The sequence below is a fragment of the Anoplopoma fimbria genome, chromosome 8 (assembly GCF_027596085.1).
Source record: "Anoplopoma fimbria isolate UVic2021 breed Golden Eagle Sablefish chromosome 8, Afim_UVic_2022, whole genome shotgun sequence".
Lineage (NCBI taxonomy): Eukaryota > Metazoa > Chordata > Actinopteri > Perciformes > Anoplopomatidae > Anoplopoma > Anoplopoma fimbria.
The window spans coordinates 9447551-9460952 of record NC_072456.1 but is presented as its reverse complement, the minus strand read 5'-3'; the positions used below and the strand labels follow the sequence as shown (position 1 = coordinate 9460952).

At 38.0% G+C, this 13402-nt stretch overlaps 2 protein-coding genes across 5 annotated transcripts; one reads left to right on the top strand and one right to left on the bottom strand.

Annotated features, from left to right (window-relative positions):
- Positions 1 to 92: 92 nt before the first annotated feature.
- kng1 (kininogen 1) lies at positions 93 to 6075 on the bottom strand. Of its 2 annotated transcripts, none has more exons than XM_054603090.1 (9): positions 5965 to 6075; positions 5785 to 5875; positions 4423 to 4566; positions 3705 to 3821; positions 3397 to 3472; positions 1979 to 2148; positions 1787 to 1897; positions 1594 to 1692; positions 93 to 886 (listed from the first exon to the last, which is right to left on the bottom strand). In XM_054603090.1, exons 2-9 carry the CDS (start codon positions 5848 to 5850, stop codon positions 548 to 550), a joined length of 1122 nt encoding a protein of 373 aa, XP_054459065.1. In that variant the 5' UTR covers positions 5851 to 5875; positions 5965 to 6075; the 3' UTR covers positions 93 to 547. The 2 variants fall into 2 exon arrangements, with proteins under 2 accessions (XP_054459065.1, XP_054459064.1); XM_054603089.1 differs by having other exon boundaries at positions 5785 to 5878; positions 5965 to 6074.
- Positions 4528 to 13277, top strand: LOC129094818 (lysosome-associated membrane glycoprotein 3). 3 transcript variants are annotated; one of them, XM_054603093.1, is made up of 8 exons: positions 4539 to 4618; positions 7926 to 7975; positions 9279 to 9395; positions 10053 to 10135; positions 10668 to 10793; positions 11308 to 11380; positions 11471 to 11641; positions 12755 to 13277. In XM_054603093.1, the coding sequence occupies exons 1-8, from the start codon at positions 4563 to 4565 to the stop codon at positions 12892 to 12894; spliced, it is 816 nt and encodes a 271-aa protein (XP_054459068.1). In that variant the 5' UTR covers positions 4539 to 4562; the 3' UTR covers positions 12895 to 13277. The 3 variants fall into 3 exon arrangements, with proteins under 3 accessions (XP_054459067.1, XP_054459068.1, XP_054459066.1); XM_054603092.1 differs by having other exon boundaries at positions 4528 to 4618; positions 7814 to 7975; positions 11308 to 11641; XM_054603091.1 differs by having other exon boundaries at positions 11308 to 11641.
- The last annotated feature ends 125 nt before the right edge of the window (positions 13278 to 13402 follow it).

The window sequence follows — 13402 nt, the reverse complement described above, 5'->3', positions numbered from 1 at the left end:
CCATGTCAAAGTAGGTGAGTACAGGAAATGTTGAAATAAAGAAAAGCACTCTGGTGAGCTGCATTTATATTTGCACAGAAAACCAGCACACATAACATAGCTATATTTTATTTTGGATTGTTTGTTTCCATTTTGAGAATGACAGATTTCCAATGTACTTTTTTCAATTCTTTCACCTCTCTTATGAACCAAAACGACTATATCACTCATTACTTCAAATTTACTCAAAAGACACTGACACCAGTTTTCCCTCAAACAGCAATTCATTTGCTAACAGTCTAGAGCTCTGTAATCATTTCAGTCCTTTTTTCCAGTGCTTTCCGAGGAGTTACAGGACCAAAAAGAAAATAGGTTTTATCACTTAACTGGTTATTTTATTAACTTAACCCTTTTGTGTTTTAAATCTGCATTACACCCCTGACGTCTCCTCCAAAAACAATGCAACCTAGTATAAGAGAGGTCTACAAAATAAACAAAATACATCGGTTGAGAGAGTTTGGCAAGTGAGATTATTTTGAATGTAAATGTGGTTCCCTTTAGGATACATTTATGCAATCAGGTCTGTATCCATGAAGGTCCCGTCTGCTGAGGGCGGTAGGGGGGCCTCCTCTGTGGCCGCCTTCGTAGGAGCTGCAGAATCGACCGGATTGAAAGGTTTCCAGGGCTTGGATGGGCAGTGGAAGAGGCTGGCAATCACATCTTCTGAGGCCACATCTGGAGGGGTCGTCAGCTTGGAGGCTGTGGTGTCCTCCTCAGAGGATTCTTTTTTGACTGAAGCTTTGGTGGGCGGCACTGAAGATGGAGGTGGAGATGTGGAGGAGGAGGTAACTTCAAACAGAATGTTCCTGAGTGGAGACCAGCCAGCGGGACGACGCCTGGTGAACAACTGAAGAAAATAATACCGTAAGACACTTAAAATCAACATTTAGAAAGGTCAGAAAGACCTTTCCTAGTGAAAGTTTAGTGTAGACAATCTCTTAATATTTGCAGTAAAATGGAAAAAATTGTGCTAACAACTGATTTTACATTGTGATGCTCTCTTTATCTATTTTATTAATACTTTTTTAGCTGTTAAAACTGTCATACTTCTTGCTTCTTTACTCAGCATGTTGTATTTTGTTTGGAACATAAACAGACTTAAATGTCAACATTTCACCTTCGACATAACAATCCATCATTTGAGCAGTTTAGAGTCATTCTAATGACCTCCTATTTACTAAGGTAAAGTCTGAAAAGGACTAACTCACAAAAGTTAACAAACCAACTGGTGAAGACCACTTCATATAAAATATTTTCTTGGAAAGAACAAAACAGGGACAAAATAAAAGTGAATATTGGATACTTGGACAGGCATCCAGAAACATGACTAGAATAATGATGATGTCGTGTGCTGGATATTTAAATTGGAAGTTCTTTCCTCATATGCTTTTAGAAATGAGAGCTGTCAAGTAAAACTTAATAATACAGCACTTTTTAAAAACAATAGAGTTAGAGATCTGCGTGTATCATCAGTGTCTGTTGTGCTCTTTATTGGACTTCTGAAAAAGGCACAATTTTCTTGTGGTTGACCATCTTGTAAAAAGTGAGGCTCACCGAGGGAGAAAGTAGCCCTGCTTCGCAATTTATATGGGCCTGTGGGGATTCGAATCTCCATGGTGCTACATCCACTGTGGAGTTACAGTTAGCGAACTCCTGCACACACAAACACAGACAGAGAGACACATCAGGTCAAAATAAGCCTGGATCACATTGTGTCGGCTGAAATATGTTTTGTTTTCTTGTTTACCATATTCTCATCATCAGGGACACACAGATCATTGATGTCTTTGTGTTCAGCCTTGGCGCAGGTAGTCCTCTTCATATCAAACCTCAGCTTGTACCTGAAACCGGCAACCACCTACACGGATACATACAGACAGTAAAAGAAACGTCTGACATTTTTCCAACTTCCACTCTCTTCTCATCACCCAGTCTCTACCTGTCTAGTGGCGTAGCCGACTCTGTGCAGGTTGAACAAGTGAGTAGAGTCGGACATGGAGTTATACTTGGAGATGGAGAAAAGTAGAGGCGTCTTAAGGTCATCTGCGTTCCCATCGATCTCCACAGGGCAGCCCAAACAGGCCGCTTTATCTGGAATGACGGCATCGTCTGGAGAGGAGCAAGATTGATGAAAAGTAAAAAAAAAAAAAAAAAGAATGAGGAGACAGCAGATAGTAATGGCTCAGGACATTTACTCTATGGTCACCTTATATATGTTATATAGATAATTTATTCTAGTTCAGTGCCCATCTCAAATGGGAAGATTGCTTGGTGCCCAGAAGTGCTGCTTGCAGCGATGTCAATAACCTTCAGTAAAGAAAAATGCGGTTGTAACGTTGGCACCAAATTTTCAACCTATTCTTAAACCTTGGGTTTTACACCACACAACTTGTTTTTCTTGAATGCAAGATCCCACTAAAGCCGATAAAAACTATGTCAGTACACAAATTATTTTTTCCAAAGCTGCAAAACATTTTGGAAGCTGAATAGAAAAAAAACAGCTGACAGTGGGCTGGTTAGGTAAACAGATTAAAGTCTAGAATGTAACTGCCTTTTATGGTGTGATAAGTTAATATTGCTTTCTCCATATCGGCACATAGTGTTGATATATTACACAATCTGCCCCCTCTGTTCGCTCTGCGCAAACAAAGTGTGCATTTTTCTCAATGACTCACTGTTTTCTTAATGAGAAATATGATACTCTTGGTTGACCAGAGATTCCAGCTGTAAAAAAACTCCCCATATATAATCATATCAAGCTTGGAAGATCTGCAAAAACCTCGGATTCTACTGGTTAATGATTATATGGGATGAGACTTGAAGGGCCAATTTCCCCAGTGGAGGCATCACATGACAAGAGAATTAATAAGTATAAATGAGCTACCTGGATAGCATCTTTAATGAAGTCCCAAATTGAAGAAGTTACTTAAAATAATCTCACTTATTGAGAGCATTTTGAAAGACTCTTCCTTTTTAAATTCTGTTCAAGTTTCTGGAAAAGAAAAAAATCACTTGTCTCCTAAGTGTCCCAGATTGTTTCACAATGCAGGAAACATGAGAAGAGTAAATCAAAAGGCTTCAAGTTGTATTCAGACTTTCTGGACTTATACGTTATATTTACAGGCTTAGTTTAGATTTTATTGTAAATTGTGGTTTTACTGGAGGTTCACTTGAGTTTTTGTACAGATTCAACAAGATTTAACTCGATAATTATTGAGATTTAGAGATGTTGGTTAATAGCTTGTTACTTTTTGAGAGAGCCAGGAAAGAACTTGAAGCTTATTCTGCTGGTTATAGGCCACTTGTGACATAACTGTAAAAAATAATTAATCCGATGCTGGGTTTGTTTTTACTCACTGTGCAGGCAATCCACCTGCTTAGTGTCTGCATCAGTCTCTGTCATGTAGACAGTGGCACTGCATGAAAACGGCTCCTGGGAAAATAGCAGTATAGATTATGTTAGGGTTATGAGTCATGTTATTAATTACTGTATAATCAAAGCCTTTACTTCAAATATTGTTACCACCTTTAAGCAATACAATCTCCTCTCAGCTTAGTTTAAGAATTTACATTTGAGATTATTACCAATGTATTCTCCACAGACATCAATTGAGGCCTGTTTTGAATATCTGCAGGTGTTTTTCATCTTATCATTATTAGGTTACCTTGTGTCCATAAGATAGATAGTCGCAGTCTCTCCAGGGTTTGCTGCTCCCAGCTTGACAGTCACTCCTCCTACCGGTGAACTTTAGTGAGTACACCGAGTCGGAGCCATTCTCTGACTGTAGACACACGCATGCACGCACGCACACACACACACACACACACACACACACACACACACACACACACACACACACACACACACACACACACACACACACACACACACACACACACACACACAATCAGTGTGTACCAGAGGTTAAAGTGTCTAAACATCTTTTCCTAGAATTTATTGGTAACCATCCCACAGCCTTAGTTCCTCTTGATTCATCACCGTCCAGTTTCAGCTCAGAAATGAGACGTGTGGAACAATCATCTGAAGTATTGACAAATTACATCAGGTCTCTAACTTCCTCATACAGTGAATTCAGTGAAAAGAAGCACTGTGTTCCTGTTTACCTGGATACTAGTCCCCCTTTTACAGGTCTGACAATGAATGTATATGAGTAGCCACAACAGTCAACAAGCAATGCAACAATAATGCACTGATGTAAAAGTAAGCATTCCTTAAAATGACCCACAGTATTTAAAAACACTCTGAAACTTTATAATTATCAGGATATCAGTTGCAGCATTAAGGGTACTCAGAATGTATCTTGACACAAAGCAGGTCAGGTGAATAAACAGAAAGCCGTATCTTTTTTGCAGTCACTGTACCTTACTAGCTGTTAGTATCTGAAAGAGGGCCAGCTTGTGTCCGGTGCTCAACCTCTCGTTGAACTTGTTCACAGCGCTGTTGACGGCCGTCTCCACAGATGCGTCGTCACAGAAGATCAGGACGCCGGGCTGAACATCCAATGCCTCCCAGAAAGGAAGAAACAGAGGAAAATGTATTTCTGCTGCACGACATGAGGTATGACTTTTCTAAGACGTGAAGTGAATATTTTGAATGAAACCATCTGAGAAGGGTAAAAATACTCTTCTGGCAGCTCATAAGTACATACAACCTGAAACAAGTAGTGGTGGTAAGTAACAAAGTACGTTTACTCAAGTAAACTTTTCTGCTGCTACTTTGTACTTCTACTCAACTATATTACAGAGGGAAATATATTGTAGCCTACTTTTTATTCCACTACATTTATCTTTACAGCTAAAGTTACTTTACAATTGTATGAGGTAGGTTAACTTAACTACAACATTAAAAGGCTTCATACATGTTAAAGCTTTAATAATATATACACATTAATATATATATATATGTATGATAATGATAATGTGTGAGCAGTTCTGCAGCGTAATGAGTACCTTTACTTTTAATACTTTTGTGTATCTTGTGCTCACAATTATTTCCTACTTCTACTGAAATAAGACTTTAGATGAAGAATGGAGTTTTTTCATGCTGTGGCATTGTTACTTTTACTGGAGTAAGAGACCTGAGCGCTTCTTCCAATACAGAGCAAGCGGAGATTACTGAAATAAAAGACAAAGCAAGCATGGCATATAATGATCCAAATATGTGGACAAATGTCAGATAAATACATATTTGTAAACCAGTGTTGGAAATAAGTAAAATGTAAAAGTACTGTCCTTCAGTACAATTTTCAGAAACTAGATATTTACTTATTTTATTCAACTTTATTCTCTTAATTTTAGAAGTAAATATTGACCTTTTTACATATATTTATCTGATAGCTACTGGTTACTTTTCAAATCAAAATATATGATGCATATTTGTAAATTAGTTCAACATTTAGCCCAAAGCTACATTAAAAAGCTGCTTTCATGATAATTCAATGTGATAATGGTCACATTGCATTACGAGTACTTTTATTTTTGATACTTTAACTACATTTTGCTTGTAGTTCTGTTCTTTTGTTTAATTCAAGTTTTAAATGCAGGACTTTTACTTGATATGGACTATTTTAAGTTTAGGTTTAATTATTTTACTTCAGTCAATATCCTGAATTCTTCCACCACTGCTGTAATCCTTAGCAGTCTAATATTTCGTCTTTTCTACAATCTGGGTTTTAATCCCAGAAAAACAGTAAAATGTAATGATTTCTGATACTTTCTCTTTACCTGCCCAAAGACTGATCTGTGGAGGCACAGCAGGCCCAGCACACATAGCCCCACACTGCTCCTCATCGTCTGATTGAAGTTTAGATCTGCTCTGCTACAAGGGAAATAAATGGCAAATGTCAAGCCAGTTGATGAACACGTTCAGCCACAGTTTATCAGTGATGGTGATACAGTACTTACAGATTTTAAAGGTAGAAGCCTGCTGTTGATGCTGTCGGACTGAAAGAGGAAAGATTTGACTCCTCTCCACATAGGGATGGACGACTGAGTGAAGTTCTCCTAAAACTGTGGGTTGGAATGCTGAGAAAAATGATGACTCACTGATAGACACATACACAGGGGACAGGAGGGCACCGAGGACACACAAACACACACACACAAACACACACACACACACACACACACACACACACACACACACACACACACACACACACACACAAACACACAAACACACACACACACACACACACACACACACACACACACACACACACACACACACACACACACACACACACACACACATTAATGCTCAAAACGCTCAGTTGGTAAAAGGAGAGTAAAGGTTTGCTCTTTTGTTTACCCTCCTACCTGCCAAGTCAATACAACAGTATCATAGAGAGAAAGAGAGGAGAGCATGTAAAGAGATGTACTAACTTCATACATTAGTGACTTTGAAAGAGCAAACACTCTCCTACCTCAACTCACATACACACAAATGAAACCACACAAAGTATAGTGTAAGGTAGCAGAAAAAATCCAACTCTACGTGGTTAGGGGCTACTGTGTGTGTGTGTGTGTGTGTGTGTGTGTGTGTGTGTGTGTGTGTGTGTGTGTGTGTGTGTGTGTGTGTGTGTGTGTGTGTGTGTGACTGTGTGTGTTTGCTCGCTGAGTGTTTTGTGTGTTTTAACTGGTACTTTGTCCCTGTCGACCTTTGGCCTTAACCACTTTGATTTCCCCACTGCTCCTCTGTGAAATGAGGTGAAATGTGCTCAGATGTTACACTCCATATAGATGTATCATACAGATATTGTGTTTGCTTTGTCTTTGTGCAGTTACTGTACAGGTTTACGGCGAGTTCATCAAGTACAATGAGGTCAACTCACCTGTCAGCTGATGACAACATACAAAAATATAGTGTCCCTGGCTGATCATTGGCTCTGTTTCACTTAAGGAGCCACTTTAGCTTTATCATACAGCCCTATAGAGATAGATACAAAGCAAACCTTTAATTTTGAGACTGTTTAGGAAGAAGAAATATGATTGTGTCAAAATCTAGAGCAGACTTATATGATCATTTTTCTGCCCTCTTGTGGTCACACATGCACTTAGACATCCTGAACTATTTGACACCACAGTGTTAAGTATAAACCCCGTAAGAGAGTGGTTCCCAACATCGGCATCAAACTAAAGTCTGGGTATCCGCAAGATGCAGGAAAGGAATAATTTCCTCTAATCCTTGTTTTTTTCTTTAAATGAATTATGTATCAATATTAACATAAAAAAAGGTAAATAAATTGCTCTATGTTTGGAGGAATAGTTCATGATTTTTAGGAAATTGTCAAAATTCATTTTCTTGCTGCAGAGCTGGATGAGAGATTGATACAGCTCTCATATGTGTCCGTAAAATATGAAGTTAAGGACAGCCAACAGCAGGTTAGCTTAGCATACATTGAAATGGATGTTTTGTTTGGTGGTCTTGAAAATCACCTACCAGTGTTGACCCTGATCTGAAGAGAAACCAATGACTCTGTGTAGCTATTGGCTCTGGTGAGGAGGTTTTTAATGTCAAACAAGTTAGTTGTCTCTAACTTGACCCTAAGCACGATATGGCCTGCTTTTCTTCACTTCTTTTTTTCAACCAGTGATCACTCATTAAACACATAAAGTTTAAGTTACGTCTGGAGTAGTCTCTGATTCAGCAACAGGCTGAGAGGCTACACAGTTTGTCTGTTTAACTGACATGAAGTTACCATTTGAGGTGTCAGTTCAAAGCCTTCTGTGACGATTCACTTCCTCTGCACAGCTCATTTAGGTATCAAGGTGTCCAAACCACAGCTGGAGTACTCATACTGCACTCATGTTCGAGCACAAGTCGACTCTATTCTATTCTTTTCTTTATTGAATATGATGCAAAGGGGTCAAACAGGAGGATGGTTTCTTTTCTTCCTGGCTGCTGTTATTTCGGGTAAGTTTGATAACATCCAAATCTTAATCTTAATCCAATAATTCTTCTGTTTTCTGTCTTTTTTCTTTAACTCAGTTCAGTATTAGGAGACTTTAAGATGAATTGTGAAAGGTTTCCACACCTTTATCACCAAAAGTCTTTGCCCCAAAAATGAAAAACCTAAATTAAAATACAAGTAAACTAACATGATGCCATGCAGCACCAAATTACATTTAATCAAGTCTGTAATTATGTGCAAACTTGCAAGGAGGTCTATAATGATGGGAGTGAACCTGTGATTTGGACATGTCTGATGATTATTTATTATTTTATCTTTGACAGTTTGGTCTTCTTAATGCAGTTTCACCTTCGTTTTTCTTTGCACGTTTGGTATAAGTCCTATCTGCTCTGTGTCATGAATGACGCTGTTCTGGTTTCCTCTCGTCACAGTGATCGTTGCTTTAGTGGTCTTCAGTGGTCTATGCAAACCGATGATATATCACATGATCATTGTTTCATTTTTAGTATAGCATTGCCACCACTACATCTGCTTATTCATGATCAAATATATTGGAAATTAAGTTAGTTAAAGAAAAAAAAGTGGAAAACAAAAGTTTTGCATCAGCTGTGGCATTTTGCTGTATTTTATTATGAGCCATTATCAAATTACTCAAATTGTGATAACTTGATATAATTAGTGTTAACTCTAGTCCGAGGACTACACAGAATTATTTTTACTATATAATTACATATCAGAAAAATAAATGCTCATGGTGCAAAATGGGCAAAGCTGTCAAAATAATCTTAGATGTGATTTTTGCTTTGTCTGTACACTTTTTCCAACATCCGCTGTTTGCAAGATTCTGTTAAAGCTGGCTGGATAATCAAGTGGACAACCACCCTGTCACCCAAATCCTGCCAATACTAAAAAGCACCAGGTTTACTGGGTGTAAACTAGTACCACATAATATAAATAAAAGCACATTTTATAGGAAAGTTACAATATAAACTATGGCTAGTCCAAGCTTCCTTCATTAAGTTAGAGTCACCCTGTGTCAAAATACACTCTTTTATTCTCTCCAATGGTGAATATATCAGATTAAAGTTGTTTTCAATCAAATTACAATGCAGTTATTGACACAAACAGAAAACCTGAGGCCTGATGGTTCTATTCCAGCATGTCAGAGTGCTGGCTGATTTCTTGGTCTCTGGGAATTTATCTAAATGTGTAATCTGCTGTGTACACTGGGTCTAATTGATTTTTATGAATCAATACAGAAAAGTCAGGCGATAAACAGACAATGAGAGTCTCTTCCTCCACCAGGTGTCCACCTCCAGGGAGATGACAGGTCCATCCAGCCTGCCTCTGACTCTGAGCTGCCCTCTGAGGCCCAGATATACCAGCCGGTGTTGAAGCCCTTTGAGTCCGTTCCTCCAATTGGTACACATTCATCATAAATATATATACATTTACTGTAAAAAGGATTTGCAAAGATGTTAAAAGAATGACATGAGTTGTGATGGAATCAATATTCTAGCAACAATATACAGGTGTCTGTAAGAATTTCAACAAACTTAACTTTAATAAATAATAAAGGTTAAAAGAAATACACACAATTTGAAAGATGACGTTTCACGATAGCATAAAAACTGTACATGCATACATGCAGCTACAAGCCCAACATCACAAGTACCTAAAGCTAGTTGTATTCCTGAGATAATTCATTCATTATCTTCACTACAGTTTGATAACTTGCATTTTAAGGCATATCTAATTTAGTTTAAAGATCAGTTTTACATTACAATTACAGTTTTATAGGACAGTAAAAACAAGTAATGAAAAAAAAGGTTGAGCTCTGTTGGCTGCAACAACACAGTCATTATGTATTGGGGAAAAATGTTAAGTGTGACAAACATATTTAGAAGTTACACATACACATGTCCAATTTGCCGTGTGGTAATATGTGTGTGGGTGTGTGTGTGTGTGTGTGTGTGTGTGTGTGTGTGTGTGTGTGTGTGTGTGTGTGTGTGTGTGTGTGTGTGTGTGTGTGTGTGTGTGTGTGTCTGTGTGTCTGTGTGTGTGTGTGTGTGTGTACAGGGACCTACATGCTGAAAAACCTTGTTGGGAAACCTTGCGTCAAAGCCACCATCGGAGCAGAGTACATTGTCATCGAAAAGAAGGTTAGAGCTGGGACTGGCTCAGCACTGTGTGTGTGTGTGTGTGTGTGTGTGTGTGTGTGTGTGTGTGTGTGTGTGTGTGTGTGTGTGTGTGTGTGTGTGTGTGTGTGTGTGTGTGTGTGTGTGTGTGTGTGTGTGTGTGTGTGTGTGTGTGTGTGTGTGTGTGTGTGTGTGTGTGTGTGTGTGACAGTGTGTGTGTTTGCATCTGTAAGGGTTGTTAATTTGTGTGCCTTAGTGTGTATCTATGTTATTCAGCACTCTTTGCTCATTGTGGTTTTAGTCAGCATGTCTTTATAAGTGTTACAAGTTTGTTTCACTGTTCAAACTGCAAAAATCTAAAATGACCATCAGATCCTTTAAATAGATAAAAGATGTGTGTACTCTAATACATATTTACATGTAAGTTAATACTCTCAGTGATGAGTGTTTAAACAGTCACATTTTGTCAAAAGTGAAACAATATAGCGAGAAGAGACACTGACTTGGGACACTGTCTAGTGACATGAAGTAATGTTTCTCTCCTGTGTGCATTCAGAAGACCTGGTATTTCAACTTGGACCCCTCCAGAGTCAGGACCAGTGGTTACTGTGACAAAGAAGCTGCTGTTCTCTCCCTCACGCTGCCAGACAATGCTGCCAGTCTGCAGTTCACCTTCAGAAAGGTACAACACATTTAACAACAAACTTCATCTTCATCTTATACACATTTATTCTAAAGTTGAGGGTACAAAAGGAAAATCACTCATATTGTTCACGATTAATACTGTATTTCTGTCACCAGATAAACGTTTAGATTTACATGAAAGTGCCCTGATTATAATAAGAATCAAACCTATCAGTTTGAAGCCCTGAATGTTCAGAGATTCAGCCATTATGATTAATAATGAGATGAGAAATAAAGGCTTCCTCCATCAACAGCAAAAAAGGCTTTGAAACTGTGTCATCAGAAGTACAGCAAACAAAAACTTCATTAACTGTTTAATCGTCTCATGGTGGGAAATTCAGCTATGTCAAGATGTCATAGGAACACAATATATTTGCACAGAGCATCAATGTGTCTTATAGTTTCACATCCAGATCAAAAAGTTCACAACAAAATAAATAATGTTTGTTTGGAAAATATCTGTTACAAATTGAATGAATTTCTGAATGAGCCAGATTGTATTTTTTTTCCAGGAAGAAAGTATTTTCTACATTGACAAGCTCACTGCCCATGTGTCTCCTCTGCCTGTCTGCCAAGGATGTGCAAGTAAGACCACATGGAGAGAGAAAAATAAGAACAAAAACCTGCGAACACAATTAATGTTACTGTCGCTGTCTTACATCCTCTTCTTCCCAGACAAGACTTACTCGGGTTCATTGGCTGATGAAAAGCTGTTCGCAGCAGGTAATGGACAGAGCTTCAAGTGCCAATCTGAGCAACTGCTTTGGACGTCGTCAGAGCTGAGGATCAAGTTGGTTCCTCTGCAGATGCAGGCCTTCACTCTGCCAATAGGACAGTATGGAATAGGTGACCGAGTTAATAATTTGGGTTCAGTGATGTTAATTACAGCGGGGTTAATTAAGTCTGCTCCACAAATTTGACTTTGTGTTCGTGGTTTTATAATGCTCTAGTAGATCTAGGATTATAATCATATTTAGAAGCTGCGGAAACTGTGCTAAATATTATTGTTTGGGAAGACTAGGGCCAAATTCACAATAGTGGGTAAAAGTAACACTGGACTTTCTTTACAGGACAGATTACTCTCTACACCTTCAGCTAAACACAACAGTCGGGTCTGTGCTTCCTCTCTGGTGTTAATACCAAGTAAAGCACATGAACAAATAAATGAATATGAGCACCAACTTTGCAAGGTTTTTCATGCATAAACATACATACATTTTCTGATTTATATGGGCTTGTTTTCCCTTCTGGATCAGATCATGTTGTTGTCTATTAAACTCACTGATAGCTATAGATATAAGGAACTTACCACGCTGTTAAGCTTCTCCCAGGGCTTCTACACAGTCCCGTAGGGCGTTCATTTTGCCATGGGAAATCTCTTAGACAGGAAGCTATAAAACAATGATTGCAATCTATGATTTACATAAGGTTTTATTGTCATTATTTATCTCAGACATCTGTGCCAGAAACAGGGAGTTTGATGGCATAAATAAATTCTGATGGGAAAGCCTGTTTGGGGACCCTTTTTATCGATATAGAAGATTAACCTGTCTGGATATACTACAAAACTTCCCATTTTTCAGGATGAAACTTTAGAGCATCAGATTGTGTGATAACCTTTTGTCCTATTGGACTATTTAAGACCAGTGTGTATCTGCTGCAGAAAAGTAAGTGTCCTGAAACTAAAGCCAATGGTTTAGTGCTACTGTGCACAATCTATAAATGATGGAAGACAATAGCCAGTGGACCTATCTCTGCACTGCAGCTTTCTGCCAAATGAAAACACATAAAACAAGAATAAAATTAAAGTGATAAGTGTGTGTACACAAACTGCTTAAAATGTAGCTTGATCAGATAAGAGGTTCCTCATGTTTCTAATTAAAATTAAGTCCTCATTTTTTTTAATCATTGTCCTCTTTCTGCTTCTGCATTTTGCTCTCTTCCTGTTGAATGTTACAGAGGTTGAGTGTTGGCCCGACTTTAACAAACGAGTTTTCCCCATCATCGCCGGGGCCACAGTGGTGGGTCTCATTCTGATGGCTGTGCTGACCTTCCTGTTTATCAGAGACCGCCACAGAGAAGGATACGAGAGGCTCTGAGCACGATGTGAAACTGGATGGAGATTTAGTCAATCTGATAGAATATGTCATACTTAGTGACTGTTACAAAAAGCTTCAAAATTGCTCTTCTTAACTCGAAGATTCGTTTTTGCTACTGTACTTATTAAAATTAATTAAAAAAAGGTTGTAATTATAATTATATTATAAATATTCCTGAGAACATTGTGTTACATTTATTTGAATATTCTTTATTATTTTTTTTAAATATCATTATCATTATTTTCTATCTTTAATTCTGCTTTCAATGAAACATGTTTGTTATGTGATACTCTGATTTGTTGCATATTCAACATCTATTTGATAAAGGGAAGTGGGCTAAAAATGTATTATAAAGCCTTTAATTTCACTATCAACATAAATTAAACCGACTTACACTTATTGTGTTGTGTGATTTATCATAATAGAACTCTTAACCCTAAAGTATTTGCAAAATGAAGTTTTGTAGCTTCATTACCATTTATCCCTTTATACATTTTTTGAATAAAAT

Bases quoted from the DNA above. Each gene is read 5' to 3' on its own strand.
- LOC129094818 (XM_054603091.1), top strand. From the start codon at position 4,563: ATGCCTCCCAGAAAGGAAGAAACAGAGGAAAATGTATTTCTGCTGCAC. The intron at 10,136-10,667 runs GTTAGAGCTGGG...GTGTGCATTCAG, and splicing joins ACATTGTCATCGAAAAGAAG to AAGACCTGGTATTTCAACTT. The intron at 11,642-12,754 runs GTGACCGAGTTA...TGAATGTTACAG, and splicing joins AATAGGACAGTATGGAATAG to AGGTTGAGTGTTGGCCCGAC.
- kng1 (XM_054603090.1), bottom strand. From the start codon at position 5,850: ATGAGGAGCAGTGTGGGGCTATGTGTGCTGGGCCTGCTGTGCCTCCAC. The intron at 2,149-3,396 runs GTGAGTAAAAAC...GCTCCTCTCCAG, and splicing joins GCAGGTGGATTGCCTGCACA to ACGATGCCGTCATTCCAGAT. The intron at 887-1,593 runs GTGAGCCTCACT...TATTTTCTTCAG, and splicing joins CAGGGCTACTTTCTCCCTCG to TTGTTCACCAGGCGTCGTCC.